The sequence below is a fragment of the Ahaetulla prasina genome, chromosome 5 (assembly GCF_028640845.1).
Source record: "Ahaetulla prasina isolate Xishuangbanna chromosome 5, ASM2864084v1, whole genome shotgun sequence".
Lineage (NCBI taxonomy): Eukaryota > Metazoa > Chordata > Lepidosauria > Squamata > Colubridae > Ahaetulla > Ahaetulla prasina.
Genome location: NC_080543.1, coordinates 51,918,930 through 51,935,693, shown reverse-complemented (window position 1 = coordinate 51,935,693; position 16,764 = coordinate 51,918,930). Strand labels below are relative to the sequence as shown.

At 34.0% G+C, this 16,764-nt stretch overlaps 1 protein-coding gene across 1 annotated transcript in view; it reads right to left on the bottom strand.

The window, feature by feature from the left end:
- Positions 1–16,391, bottom strand: part of NCAM2 (neural cell adhesion molecule 2) — a 182,988-nt gene extending 166,597 nt beyond the window's left edge. The window contains exon 1 of the mRNA XM_058186494.1: positions 16,263–16,391. Within this exon, the coding sequence (XP_058042477.1) occupies positions 16,263–16,314 (52 nt within the window). The 5' untranslated portion in view covers positions 16,315–16,391. The remainder of the gene's footprint in view (positions 1–16,262) is intronic.
- Positions 16,392–16,764: the final 373 nt, after the last annotated feature.

Sequence of the window (16,764 nt, the reverse complement as noted above, 5' to 3'; positions counted from 1 at the left end):
ATTGGTTGTGTTGAGGGCTGAATTAAACAGTCTGCTCAAATAAATTAGATTTCTATATGTCATGAATTAAACATATTCTCATACACAGCAGAAAAATAAAGCAGTAGCAGTAGCAAGGCTAACTTCTAAGGGTTGTCATTTATATGCAACTTATGACAAATTTATGAGGTTGAAAATATTCCTTCAATGCAATCCCTATTATATAAATTATATGATTTATGAGATTAATTTAGCTCTGCAGCTTTCAGATTAGAAACTTCCTTGTCTTCAACAGCAGTTTATATAGTATGAACAATTTATATATCAAAAAGTTCCCAAGTACCTTGAGAAATAGCTCTTACAGATGTATTTTTAGACTTAGTGGTCAATCATTTCTTTTTTCAGCAGGTATGACATATATTCAATAGAATACATATTTTCAATGATAACAAAACTCAAAACCAATTATCTGCTAAAATCGTTCACTTTTTGAAACACTGGGTGCATCTCTTTTCATTAAAAAAAATCTTGGAATACAAGAGTAAAATCAAAGTTAATGAATACTTAAGTCCCATTTATTTTAACTATTTCAATTTTCAGAAAAACTGCAAAAAGCAAACCGAAAACAATCTAGAAAACAGTTTTGAAATAATCACTAAGAAAGTGTTTGATCCTGCCAAAATAATTCCCTTAATGCCTTTTTGGTGATGTTGTTACAGTGGGCTTTGGCACTTAGATCATTTGATATGAAAACTCCAAGGTCTTTAACGGGGTGAGGGTCATCTATAAGGTAATGTCCATCTAGTTTGTATTTAGTGTTCTGATTCTTTTTTCCAATGTGTAAGACAGAGCATTTGCTGGTTGAGATTTGGAGTTGCCAATTTTTTGACCATTCCGACACAAAATCAAGGTCTTTTTGAAGGGTAGCCGTATACCATGACAAATTCATTCCATTTTTAACATCTGTAATTATATACACTTAGAGAAATTATATAGAGTCTTGTGAGGTATTAAAAGGTTCTAAGTTCTAAGTTATCTAAAAGAATAATGTAATATCAATTTCCAAAAATCCCAAAAAATTACATTTATTTTTCTCTTGTTAGCAAATTATTGTAGCATAGTTATTTATAGATAGTATTTTTTTCAAATGGTAAAATATCCATGTTAACTATAAAAATTATTTGAGATAATGATAGTGCTTCCCTTGAATGAGACTATAAGCTTGCCATTCTCTTCATTGCCAAATAATCCATCTAAGAAAGCTGTAAGCAAATAAGTTTTTATTGATCATGTCCAATAACTAAGGTGCAGTGACAGGGATTTTATATGTACATACTGTGGTAATGTGAAACAGCATATCTCTCAAACCATTAAAAGCTTGATTTTTGTAGATTCCTTTAACTGGGTAATTAACTAAGATCCTAACATCTTTAGCTAAAAGAACTGACTATAAAAAATTTGGCTACACAGGACTTTAGAGCTCAGTTCCAAAGAGGCCAGCTGGTGGCAAACATTATTTTCAGGCTTCTACTCCTCCTCCTCCTCCTCCTCCTCCTCCACATCCTCCTCCTCCTCCCCTATAGTATGTAGTCTGTGTGTATACACACACATACATGCATACACATACACATCTTCTTGACATAAAATGCAAGACATTATGTGTATACATAAAGCATCCAGTGTAATAAGTCTACCTGACCAGATGGCTGTCAAAAAATAATATATGTTCAAGGCTTTAAGAAAGTTAGCAGATTTGGGGCCATCTGGACCTTGGACCATCTCAGGATGAATGCGCTCAGACTCTTCCCAAATGACTATAAACCAGACTATATGTCAATCTACTCAACAAGATTCTAGATCAAAACAAGAAGTTGGCTGGTATCTGTTTCAAGAAAAAGAAAAGTAATGGCCCAGGACCTTAAATGGCAGCTGTGAATTAAAGTCAGCTTGTAGTTTAATATTTTCAATGTGTTATTATGTGCTATCAAACTATACTGAACTATAACAATTTTTGTATCTATCATAAGTGGGGAATTAAAACACATACAGGTCAGTGGTGGGTTGCTCCTGGTTTGGTCCAGTTCTATAGAACTGGTAGTAAAACTGGTGGGAGGTTACGCCCACCAACCACAACATCATCATGAGTGATCTGCACATGCGCAAAAGTTCTGTGCATGTGCAGAAGCATGCATGCGCTCCCATTGCGAACCAATAGTAAAGGTAAGTAGAACCCACCCCTGATATGGGGGATGGGGAGGTTGGATGGGATGAGCAGTGGAGGCAAAAAAAAAAAAAGAATGACATGTGCTTTTAAGAGCAGAATATCAGTAAATCATTACAGTTAGCACTAGTTATTTTTTATCATGGATTGGTTGGAAGCTATCTTAGAAAGTTTAGCTGTGATGCCAGATTTTTCAGTATGGGGTTTTATATATACATATATTATGCATGTAAATATACCTACTCATACACATACATGTGTATGCTTTATATATTATTTATTTATAAAACAATATCATATTTATATATTACTTTTATTCTTGGGTTATGAGCACATGGAGTATGGTTTAAGATAGGTAACTATATAAAAGCAACCTCTATCAGTTCACTGCTCAAATAAATAATTTGACCTGAACCAAGTTCCTTTTTATAATAATCAGAACCAAATTATTTCTACTTACCATTATGATACTGATCTTACCAAAAATGAACAGTATGTTTACAAATTAGACATAATAACTGACCTTGGGAGGCTTCTGAAACATTATTTAAATAATAAGAAAAAATAATAGAATCATACATAAAAATAATTATTTGTTAAAACAGAACAAAAATTAAGGTAACCGATTGAGCAATAATAAGGTGACCAACTTTTTTACAATGAGAAGGAGGACACAAATAAATTGAAGAAAAAAAATATCGTAATAATTTCATATTTGGAAAATATTAAAGGAGGACGATTGATCACCTTAGCAATAACAGTCTTCATTCAATATTTATAACATATAAATATAAATGGATTAGTTTTCCATTTTAGCTTCTTTGAGAAAATTTCATCAATCATATAGATAGATATTTTTTATTACTGTAGAAGTTACCTAATACTATAGATTATGAGAGGTGTAGTATTTAACCACAAAGTTTGAAATAATCATGCTCTGTGCTTTAACAAAAGCAATAATAACAACAGAGTTGGAAGGGACCTTGGAGGCCTTCTAGTCCAACCTCCTGCCCAGGCAGGAAACCCTACACCATCTCAGACAGATGGTTATCCAACATTTTCTTAAAAATTTCCAGTGTTGGAGCATTCACAACTTCTGCAGGCAAGTCGTTCCACTTATTAATTGTTCTGTCAGGAAATTTCTCCTTAGTTCTAAGTTGCTTCTTTCCTTGATCAGTTTCCACCCATTGCTTCTTGTTCTACCCTCAGGTGCTTTGGTGAACAGCCCGACTCCCTCTTCTTTGTGGCAATTTCTGAGATATTGGAACACTGCTATCATGTCTCCTCTAGTCCTTCTTTTTATTAAACTAGACATACCCAGTTCCTGCTTTCTTGAAAAGCACTTGAGAACACCACAGTTTTATAGCTCAATTACCACTGATTCCACTGATTCATAAAATGTCCTTTAAGATTACTCTAGGAATGGGTGTACATTGCTTGCAGATTTGAAATAACTTACATATTTGTCAGAGTTAAAAATATACTATTTCTTCTTTAAAACAAAAAGTTATCTTAATTGGTTGCATTTTCTGTATAAAAATCTTCCAAAGTTAATTGCTGACATAAGTTTGGCAACTATTCCTCTATCAGTAAAAGGGATATGTAGAATTGAACTACTTAGCATTCTGATCAGCAATAGACAGCAGCAACATGACAACAAAGATTTTTTTAATTAGAAAAGCTCTTTTTCAGTGACTTCCCTGGAGGCTGAAAAGAATCCACCTTCTCAGCAGCATTACAGTAAATAAATAAATAAATAATAGACAATATACTAGTACATGTAAAATCTTAATGCTAAGTAATTCTGTATTTTTTTCAATAAACTATTTTTATTTTTGGTATTGTTTCAGAATAAATACAAGATTTCAAGATACAAATAAATAAAATTTCAAATAGACAAAATGTGCCTCTACAGTACAGGTTCTTCAAATAAAGAAAATATTCTTCAAAATAAAGAAAATACAAATTAGTGTATTCCTAGCCCATTTCACTTTCACGTGAAAGGGGTGAAATCTAGCAGGTTCTGACAGGTTCTGGAGAACTTGGTAGCAGAAATTTTGAGTAGTTCAGAGAACCAGCAAATACCACCTCTGGCTGGCCCCAGAATGGGGTGGGAATGGATATTTTGCAATATCCTTCCCCTGGAGTGTGGTGGGAATGGAGATTTTGCAGTATCCTTCCCCTGGAGTGAGGTGGGAATGGAGATTTTGCAGTATCCTTCCCCTGCCATGCTCACCATGCCACACCCACCAAGTCACCCTATGCCCACCAAGTCATGCCCACAGAACCGGTAGTAAAAAAAATTGGTTTTCACCACTGGTTTTATCCACAAACATTTCTGTTTTTAAAGTGGTCTGGCAATCTATAGCAGAAACTTTCAGATAGACTTTGTAATATTATTAGGTGCAATAAGCAATAATGTTGGTATGTATGTATGTACATATGTATGTATGTATATATGTATGTAGCATGGAGGAAAATAGATAAATCTAACCATCTGTTAAGCTATATATATTATATCCATGTTTTTATTTATGACAATTATATCAGGCACTTCCTTTTATTATGCTTATTCCTTCCACATTTTATTTCATAACAACCTTTAGTCAAATGATAGTGATTGGTTCAAGTTATCATGTAGTAAGCTTTGTGATTTAAGAGAGATTTAAACCTGCCCTTAGTCCTGGCCCAATGTTCTTATTAAATGTTATTTATGTACTTATTTAGTACATACACACTATAGTTATTATAGACAGGAATAGTCAATTAAAATCAATCATTATCAAAAGGACATAAATTAATAAATTGCCAAACTGCTCCATACTAGTAATCTCAGTTGGCTTTCACCTTCATAAAATACCTACTAATTTCAAATTGATACGGGAAATAATCTTAATTTTGAAAAAATAGACTGGAACAACAAGCAGGATACAAGCAATGTCTTCCAATACTTTGCTGTTGTTTGTTCTACACTTCTAGAAATGAATATAAAAGTTATCTAACAGACTAATTTGCAATCTGATCAGTTTATATTGTATAAAGGACAACGCAGCAGCTATTAATTTAGATTAGCTTATACTTTAAAATATGAACAACAAAGACTTCAAATTAAATTAACTCACAGGGAGACAATGTTAATGGTATGGTGATTACACTAGGGACAGAAATATATTTGGCCTGGTAGATCATAATCTATAGTGAAATCAAAAGTATGTTTTATGTTTTGATCTATCTGATATTTCAAGGTTGACTGGATATGTGCAGCTCAGTTATATAGCTCCAATGACTCAACAAAAAAGAAGCCTCCATAAAGCTTTCATAAAAGAAATTATCAGACTTGAGTATGTAATAGTATGCATAGCCTTTTCTATAGCTAGTAAACAACATTTTGTTTGTTTTGTTTCATTTTGGCTCAGCTTGGCTCGGTTTGGTTAAGTATGGCTAACAAAATTCAAACTGTGAGGACTAGGACAAGCAAAGTCAGAAGTCACAGAGTGCAAGACCAGACTGAGTTCATTGCAATAACGTCATTATTGCATCATTCCTGCCAAAGCAAATAATTGCCCTCATAATGTTATGATCCCTAGAAGGAACAAAAAGACAGGATTTGAAACTTGGATAAGATTACATGTATGAAATGAGTCTTATAATTTATAATTCCTGTTTTATTTACTTTATTGATCTATCTGTTCATTTCATGTATGAAATGAGTCTTATAATTTATAATTCCTGTTTTATTTACTTTATTGATCTATCTGTTCATTTGTTTGTTTGGTTCACATTAAGAGCTCTTTTGTTAACTATACTAAAACAGCTCTGTTCTGGACTCTCCTTACAAGCTTTCTAGTTCCACTTCTGGATCAAGTGAAGTTTGCAAGAACAACAAGAACAAAAAATAGTAAACTGACTTTTCAATGTTAGATATTTTTTCTTTATAGCCACAAACTACTGAAGACATTCTATTTTATACATATTAATGTAAAAAACTTTCATATAACTAGTTGATCTTTTATTACCTTTTTTAGATCAAAGACTGTATCAATGGAAAAAAAACCCAACCTGTGCAGCCATTTAAGTATACATATATGTATTTATGTGTTATAAAAGCAAATATGTAGCAATCTCTAATTTCCCTGGATGAAATCTAACTATAGTAAAACTATATAAAGGCTGGACAAAATAAAAAGAAAGATAAGTGACATAAAAATATCATTTCATTACCTGTGATGTTAAATGCTTAAAAATCATCATCCTGATTCATGGTAATTCATTAGCGATTTCCACAATTTCATGGATTAAAGTTCATGAAATGAAATGAAAGCAAGTTAACTCTCTGAGAACAAATTGAAATGAGGCCAAATTTGATATGTTAGGATAAGTCTGTTTTTATGTCATAGGCATATAGTAATTTAAAGGTGGAAAAATAAAATTCCATATATTTGGAAATGGGTGGAAAAATAGTACCTATGATTAAATTTAAATATATTAATGAACATACAAATTTAGAGAGTTCAAATTATTCATTCACCAATATATAGAATCTAGTATCTAATTCTGTTTAGAATTGAGATATTGAGATATAACAAATATTCCTGTTTTTAAAATAAGGTTTTAAAATCAACAAACAACATTTTGTAATAATCCCATATGCACTCAAAATTTATGAGGTGAAATAGCCATAAATATCAAATGTAAATCTATGGAATGATCCATTCAAGTGCTTAGCAATTGTTGGAATCAAAGCTTAGAACTGCCATAAATGGCACAATGCCATTTAATATCCAATCACTCAGCCCAAATGCTTGAATAGCTGGCAACACGATTTGAATACTGATTTGAATTGTAATATAAAACCATAACCTAAGGCATAAAGCTTGCATTTTTGTGCAAATTTCTGTTTCCTAAAATGCTATACATTATCTCTGATGTCAACAAATTCAGATAATGTAAGACTGACATTCCCAGAAACGAATTACTATTTCATTTCATAGCTTTTTTTTAATGCTTATAAACCTTTCATTTTACTGTAAATATGGGAGGCAGATAAGAGATACATTCATTTAATATAAACAAAGATCACCAAAAAAACTGCATTCAAAGAATTATAACAATCGGTGATTAAGGAACTATTGCACAGATGAAAAAGTCAGTGACTATCCAGATTACGCTGAACTAAAATTTCTAGGATTCTTCACCACTGGGTCTGATGGCTGGATTGCCTGTGGATTATAATTCACAGAATATTATTGAAGAATATATTCTGTGAATTGCATGCTACAGTGATGCCATGTTACTATAATAGTCTATTGGTTGTTTCTGAGATATTTTTACTTTATGACAGTGTTATCTTTTCAACAGCTTGTGTGGGTTGAGAAGTCAGGCATTTTTTGATAAAGTTGTATGAATATTCATTTTGTTGGAAAATGTTATGTAGATCAGGGGTCTCCAACCTTGGCCACTTTAAGACTTGTGGAGTTCAACGCCCAGAGTTCCTCAGCCAGCAAAGCTGCTGAGGAACTCTGGGAGTTGAAGTCCACAAGTCTTAAAGTGGCCAAGGTTGGAGACCCCTGGTGTAGATGATCTGTTCCACCATCCAAAGTCAGAGAGCACTAAAAAACCCCAGAGTTAAACCCATTGTCTTGTTAGTATCAGTTATTTCTCCAGCAGGTTTTATTCTGGTCAGAAGAAAAACCTTTTATTTCCTCAATAAAACAAAGTGTACCAGTTAAATATGTACATTCTATGCAAGAAAGTCAATGTGACTAATCTGAAATTCCAGTAGTGTAACACAATTAACTCCTTCATATCTAGAATATAATGACAAACTTTACATTGTTCAACGTTAACACTGCTTAAAATTGTTTTTGGAGGAAATCAATTATCTTCATTGTTGTGTTCATTTGATAAAAATATTTTGTGGATTTTTAAAGTTATTTCCAAATCTTTCTGCATGTTTGCTAGTGTTTTAAAGGGTATGATTTTAGTTCCTCTCAAATGGGTTTTCAGGGAAAAATCAAATGCTGACAAATACAGCTAGTTGATTGGGACATATGTTCTTCAAAAGTGATATTTTCTTCCAAACAAAAAAAAATTCATTTTCACATTAGGTAAATTGTAAATAAAAAACAATATAGTTTTTTAATATTGGCCTACTCAGTTTTGCTTTATATATGTTTTAGTCTCTCTGTTTATGAAAACATAGAAATTGGTCTTAATATGTAAGAATACATAGGTGTATCTGGGGATAGATGACTGCTAGAAGTTATATTGCAAAACAAGGGCCATGACAAAAACTAAATAACTAAGTCTAATTAAATATCTCAAATGAGACACATCTTTTAGAAGATTTACTGTTATTCTCAAAATTGAGGGTAGAAAACAGCCATGTGGCTCTGGGAGCAGTATCCTTCCTCTGGATCAAGCCCTCTGGTCCTGTGTTACCATCTGCTTTGGCATTGTGATTATGGTTATGTAACACCTTCTGCTGCTGTCACCCATATTCCTGGAAATTGGGTTGCCCTTAATTTTTATCCTCCCATTTAACATCAGTTTGTGAGTTTATGAAAATATTAAATTTGGACACTGGAATATTGGACAGTCAGTCAGGAATATCACCATAATAATGTTGGTGATAATGTTAATAATCATTGTCATCATCGTCATCATCATCGAACAAAGAACTACAATGAAGAATTAGCACCACAATTTTATTGCTCTATTATGCTCTTATTGTGTTCAAAGCAATGACCCATATATTTATCTATATCAACAACTCTCTCGTTTAAAAATTGTTTTTCTCTTTTCTCTGGAAATTTATTGAATCTGATGCCACATCCTTCTTATCTTCAAATATCTGAAGAGAACTGAAGTATACACACCATGACAGTTATTGCTCTCCCCAAATATTGCATTTTTCTGTTTCTCCTGGAAAGTACCGGTAGCTCATAAACCCTTGTGACTTTTTTCCATTCTTCACCTTGCCTACCTCTTGCAGTGATCTTTCTTTGACTTACAATACTCCCTGGCCTTTTCTCTTAACAACAAAAGTTTTAACCAGCAATCTCCCTCTCCCCCTCTCCCTCTTCCTTCCTCCCTCCCTCTCTCTCTCTCTCACACACACACAGAGACAAACACCCATATAAATCTGGATGCACATGTTTCTAATTCATCCCCCAAACCCTTTAAATCTTGGATTTAGAATTATTGGGAATCTATTTTTTCTCTTTTTCTTTATCTGCTGCAGGTTTGTGAGATAATCAATGAGCTCTTTTGCCTAAGCATATATTTATGTTTGCTGCTATTCTAAACTCTCCTGTCAGTTTGCTTAGGCAAGCAGGATAAGTGTATTAGGATGTCTAAGGCTCACTGGTGAGATATAAGATAGACTTAGCTGCATTTCTGAATGAATGTAAGAGAAACATTATGTAAGGGCATATTATGATTGTGAATAGAGATGCATCACATGAAAGAATGGAGAAAAGGAGAATTAACTATTAACTTTATATCTTAATATACAGATATTTCTTTCATGCACATATCATTCATATATACAGATATACAGTATGCATAGAGACAAACATGAGCATTGACATAAATAGGAGAAAGGAGGCGAGGAAGGGAGGGAGGGAAAGAGAAGGGAGGGAGGGAGGGAGGGAGGAAGGAAGGAAGGAAGGAAGGAAGGAAGGAAGGAAGGAAGGAAAAAGGAGGGAGGGAATGAAGGAAAGAAGGAATTATTTGGGGATATTGACTGGATAAAGATGAGGCAAGATAAAGAAATAGCTATGAAATGGGGAAAGTGCCATTTAATTAATATAGACAGCACTAAATTGATTTAGTTCAAACCAAGCAATATCCATTTCCACATCAATCTTGAAAAGCTTTCATACTAGTGACAACTGTAGCTGTTTTAAGTCTCTACTTTAGCAACTGTTTTATTTTCTTCTCTTTGAATATAATAGAACACTGGCTTCAATTTACAAGCAATTTATTTGCGGGAAAACACTTTTTTAAAAAGTCAATGTGGTATTTAGGTAGTATAAGATAAATGAAGCAAAGTAGATTCCTAAAATACTGTCTGAAGAAGCAATAGGTATTTGGGATGGGAAATTTATGATTCTTAAATGTATGGAATTAATTTTGAATTATTTATGTATTACTATTTGATTTTGATTTTTCTTCTCAGTAAAGATTTTGTTCAAAAGTGCTGATACACAATATTTAAATAAAGTGTTAGACGTGGGTGTACCATATAATATAATGCAGTGGTGGGATTCAACCAGTGTAACAACCAGTTGGCTGAGCACATGCTTTGTGTTTAAAAACTTACCTTCTACTGCAGCTCCAGTGAGTAAAACAGCTGAGGCAAAGCAATCCGCTTTGCCACGCTGATCAGCTGGGCTTCAAATGAAGGTCAGTATAGCACAAGGGCAGGCGGGCAGGCCCACCAAATCGTCGGAGTGAACCAGTTTGCTCTCAGCTGATTGTCGGAGCTACCGGTTCACTCGAACCGGTCCGAATAGCTGAATCCCACCCCTGATATAATGGCTTCTAGAATGGCTGGCAGTTTCAAACAACGAAAGGGCAACAGAAATCTTTTATGCAACTTTTAATCTGGTGGTTATGTGTATAAAGGGCATGACATTCTTTTTCAACAAATATTATATGTTTGAGAAAAGTAGTCTTGGAAAATCTCACATATTATTGTTTCCTAACAATGAATCACTGAATATTTTCTTAAGGGGAAAAATTCCTGGAATGGGAAATGAGATTTGAAAATTATTCTAAAGGAAGTTCATGTCACAGGTTAGCTATTACCTACTGTATTTTGTAAAGGTTGTGCAAAATCATTGGATTGAAGAATATTATACTATAGTTGGAGATATATCCATATTAAAGTTTCCTTATAAGTGAAATCACCTGAAAAACATTCAGAAGACCTGTCCATGGAAGCATCTTGTCAACACAATGGAACATATAACCTACAACTATGTAATATGATCATAAATCATGGTGGCTGTGTCCCCCCATCTGACTGTACCCAATGTTATTACCTTTTTGTAACATTTGTTAAGCAAACACAGCAGTCATTAAGCAAATGCAGACATTGTAAAACTAACCCAATTGCTGTTGTTTTTTTTGCTGGAAACCAGAAGTAAACATTGGTTTCTGGCAAAAATATTTAAAAAATGAGATCCTGTGACAATGGGATTTTGCAAATGGATGTAAATGCAAACAGCCATAAACCACAGATCACAGAGGGGGCCACCATTGTAACCTTGAAACCAGATCATTGGTAGCTCTGTGGAGGTCCATTGTAAGGTTTACTGGTTGCCAAGGGACTGGTCATAAGTCAATGTCTACCTGTATCTCAGTAACTATGTCTTTAAATCATATATCATATTTTACTTTTCACCCAAGAGCTTAAGGTAATATACATATTGCTTATTCATATTTTCTCTACAATAACAACACTGTGGATTCGATGTGAAGACATAGAGAGACTGATTGGTCCAAAGTCATGCTGTAGGATCCTATAGAACCTGATTTATCTGGTCCTAATCCAATACTTTAACTACTATTACACTACACTGGTAGTGTACACATTGAAATGTTAAAGTTCTCTTAATCTTGCATCTTATATTGGTTTGTCATTTTATTCAATAAAAGGGGTTACATATAACATCAATCTTTGATAACTGCCATTATTTAATATTAAATTATTTGGATATTTTCTGAGAAAAATGTGTATGGTTTTTGCCAAGACCTGCAGCAGGTGTTTAGACTACTTCACAAATTCAGACTGACACAGTAATAATATTAATAAAGAGTCATTTAAGTACAATTAAAACCATTATACATGTGTTTTACAAGAAATCGATTACATAAATATTTCTACAAAGTTTTGATTTTTGTAAAGTTATTGTAAGAATCTTGAATTTGTATTTAAGTTCGCAGGGCAAGAAGTGAATAATCAAACTGCAAATACAAACAACTGTACATTCACAATAAAGGTCTCTCACACACTACGGCACTGACAATTGTATAGACATCAAATTGAAAATATACAGGATTTTAATTATTGATATTGATTGTTTCCTAGTATGATTTGATTGCTTATTGTACCGTATGACTGTCACTGGGTGTTGTGCCTTGTGATTCTCGACGAGTGTATCTTGTCTTTTTATGTACACTGAGAGCATATGCACCAAAGACAAATTCCTTGTGTGTCCAATCATACTTGGCCAATAAAGAATTCTATTCTGTTCTGTTCTGTTCCATTCTGTTCTGTTCTATATTATGTTATATTCTATTCTATTCTTTCAGTTTATGTGAGAAACTATATAACTAAATGTTGGCTGTTTCTAGTTTCCATCTTTTCAACCATCTTGCTTTCTTCTTTTTCCAGAGGTTCCTCCTCCTTTGTCCTATTCCAGGTCATCTTCCAACTCCTTATTCTTTTGCTTCAGACAAAGTTTTTGACAGCAAAGGTGACACTTAAGACATATTATTGGATAAACCCAGACATCTTTTTTTCCATCCCTTGGAAACTAGAATTTTGCAGTCAATATGAATTATCCTATTCAAGTTTGTGATGACTTAAGAAAGGAAGAAAGAAGTCCCAAGTGACATTCAATGATTTCCAAATTTTATTGTACCGCTATAGTTTGCCACTCACTGAACCTCTTTTGACAACATGTTACTGATTAGTAGTGAATTTCCTGAAAACATTTATGTATTCATGTAAACTGAAGTAACAGGAAAAAAAATCTACCTCAATAACATAACTGAGTATATTAAGCCCAACAAGACCTAACAGACTACATCCACAATATATTTTATCATAGTGTAGAAATCATGTACTCTTTCAATTGTAAAAAGCATGATAAATAGAAAATATCAGAGTCTTAAAATTTAGATACAATCTTAAACCTTATCTATAAATCAGCATTCTAGACAGACAGACAGACAATTAGTTCAATATGTATATTGAATTATAATTCCTTAAATTTAGTGGATTTATTGTCAGTAATTATATGTAGAATTACAATTTATTCACTTTCCATTCTGAATATATATTTTGCCAAAAATTTGAGATGATAAACACAGACTAAATTAAATACTTTTACACTATTAATCAAAAACCTAAATTCTGTATGAACAAAAAATCCTGCTTTAAAAAAATCTTTGTAGTTGCATTTTATCAGGCCTCTTCCATTAAAGTACCATTTTTTTAACATATCTGATTAAAATTAAGGGTAGGAACATTGTGTTCCTCATCTAATTATGACATCACATAGCACTTAAGTTTGTCAATTTTCATTTTGGTCATTTTGAAAACCCAGTTGCTAAGCTCAAAATATCATGACTGCTTAAAAAGAAATACATTATCCTTCTGCTAGGCTAACTTTACAATGTGTCTGAAAAAATAAGCTTTCACCATGCTTCATAAAATCCACAGCAACTATATTGCCAACATAAAATCTGGACCTTGGCAATTTATATATTGAAAGCAAATGACCCCAGTGATTACTGCCTATTTTATTTGTGCCTCCCATATGCTTGCATTGCTTTCAAAGTATTGACAAAGAAAGCATTCTGTTTTAGATAAAGGTGTAGAACTGGTTTTGTATTATTTAAAATGGGTTTCCATTATTATTATTTTTTTTAAAAAAATTGCTCAATGAAATTGTCCCAAATTTGTGTGACTTTGTTCTTTCTACTCTCATGCTACCAAGATGTTTATGATTTATGTATATAAACAATACTTCTCTCTTTTATTATGAAGCTTTAGATAGTCAAGAAAATATTGTTAAATCTACAATTTGTGCTGCCAACATTTTAATTATCTATGGTAGATAATTAGATGCTCTACTAAGCCTCTTGAATATCTGACAGTAGAAAAGCATTTAAGCATGTATCAGATAGATTGCTCTGAACAAAGGCAAATTTAAGAAGGTTATTTCATGTAGAGGCCAGCAATAATATATTCTATCGGGGTCTAAAAGTCAAGGGTGAATTACCTATTGGCAAATGATCCCAATTGCCAAGGGCAAGTTTATGCAGCATGATTGCTGTATAAATGATGAATACAAGAACTGCACAAAGCACTGCACTCTGAAAAGACCTTAAGAAATGAACAGTGTACAGCTCCTCCTGGAACCTCTTCATTCCATACTGTCATAATATAAAATGCAATCCAACCTGAAGGACAGCTCTTGACCAAAGATATATGATCTAGTTCTCCTGCTGAAACTATAAAGGTCTAGGCATCATACATAAGCCACTCTGAATTCTCAGAAAATACTGATGAATATATTCAATAATTACACCTATGTGTGGTATTTGAACAAAGCATTGTAAGATATATTTGTTGTTAAATCTAAAAAATATTTGAAACAAACAAAAGCAAAACTGTATTATAAAATCAAGAGGGAAAAATACAATAACTAAGATCTTGCAATGTCCATTTTCTTCCCTTAAATATAGCTCCATTGAATATTATTAGGGCTATACATTTTAGTTGCTTTAGATATAATAAAAATAGATCACTTTGTTACATAACTATTTTGGAAAGAAACAATTCCATCTCATGACATACAAGATTACTCTGAGTGGACATTTAGTTTAGCAATGTGCAACAGTTTGCAAAGGCACATTTTTTTTTCTAGACTGCGGAGAGTTATTTCTAATATGTGTGATGGAAGAGAAGCCTTGGAGGAAAATGGCTTGTTCATCTAATTTGCATATCGTAGTGTGAAGTCAGTTTCTGAAGTATTGCATGGGGGGGGATGGGAAGATGAGAATTGAAGAAGCCCAATTCAGAATGTCAAGCTGTGCTTCAAGAATGATAAAAGACAGACTCATACTCTTGTCAGTGTAAAACAACTTGCCCAGACAGAGTAGAATTAACAAATGTTGTATTTCAGTGGAATTCTATCACCCCCTGCTGGACAGATGATCTCACTAAAAAGAGCACAGTAGAAAATATATGGCACACAGATACTATATACGTTCCCCTTCCCTCCCCCACTTCCTTTTGGTCTGCTTCTTAAGGCATATAAACTTCAGCATAAATATGTTGTAATGAAATTCATTAAACCTTTCACAGAATAGACAAAAGAATTTTTTTTAGCAATTTAGTCTAGTCTTTGCCCTATCACAAACTTGTATGAACTGATCAAAGCGCTGCAATTCATTTGTTCAAAGAGGTTCTGTTAGTGCCTCATATGAACACACTTCCTTTCCCTACTCAAAACTAGTAGAATCCAAATATAACCTAGGAAACACCACCAAATAATTATCTGCCTATTAAAAAAGAACAATGTTGGAAAATGCATAGAGAAAAAATAATCCAGTGGAATATAAATGCAACCCTTGTGCTTTTAACTACTATTTCCTTGCAACTGTCGTTCCTTTATGGCTGTGTGTATGTTACACTCTGCCTTGCAATAAAACTGCTGTGTACATACCTATATATGTACAGATATGTCGTGCCCAACAAAACACCCAGAAAAATAACAGAAAATTCAGAAGGAAGCTTCCTTTACAGAGGCACAAAAGAACGGTGACTGATTTTTTGCATATAGCAGAATTCCAAAATTTCTTCCTCATTACAAACTATCCTGCCCTTTAAATATTTTAAAACAAGAAATAACTTTAATTAATACATTAAGAAACACATTCAGACCCATGCTTTGTAAGGCATTTTTTTTAAAAAATCTGCTGTGAAGAAGCAAGGACAATCATTGTCCATATAAGAAGACTGGAAGAGATAACCCCCAAGAAACTGGAATTAACATTTTTTTTTTTAGTGGCACATCCTCGTTTCAAGAACAACAACAAAATGTAACAGCTTTTTTTTTTTTTTGGTCCCTTTTTGAGAAATAGATTTCAGGAACAAATTGGTGTGAGGGCAAAAATGGTTTCAACCCTTAATTTGCCGGGGTGGCAAAGAGGTGAGAGATGCTAATCTTTGATTTGCATTGTAACGATGGGGGGGTGGGGGGTGGAGAAGAGGTTTGGTCGGTAAATAAACCACGATTAGAAGAAACGGCACTCCTACCTTGCCCGCTACTGAGAAACAATCCGAACAGGTAGAGCACCGGCAGGTTCATTTTTTCAGGAGCTCACACTGGTGGACAGTTCCCAAGTTAAGCGAGGGTGCTGAGCCTAGGAAAAGCCAGCTCTTCGCGGCTTACTTTGCCGCCGCTTTGCCTGCTCCTGCGTCTCCTCTTCGCGTACAAGTCTACCCTTCAATCAAGCGCGCGCGCGCGCCCGCGCAGAGCCATATACACTCACAATCAACCCCAGCCCGGAAAGCCGAGCAGCGCCGCTCACCGACTGACGGCAAGCGCCTCTCGCCGCTTGGCTATATCAGGCAGGCGGGCAGGCAACGGTGCCAGTAGCAGTAGCAAAAACAGACCCGCTACACACATGAAAGGATGCAAAGTATCCCTCCGCGAACGCAGATGCACGTTTTTAGAAAGAGCTGGACCAGCCTTTACAAATGGCAAGAGCGGAGAAGAAATGGGAAGAAAGGAGACCGATTCTTCCGCCTCTTTGCC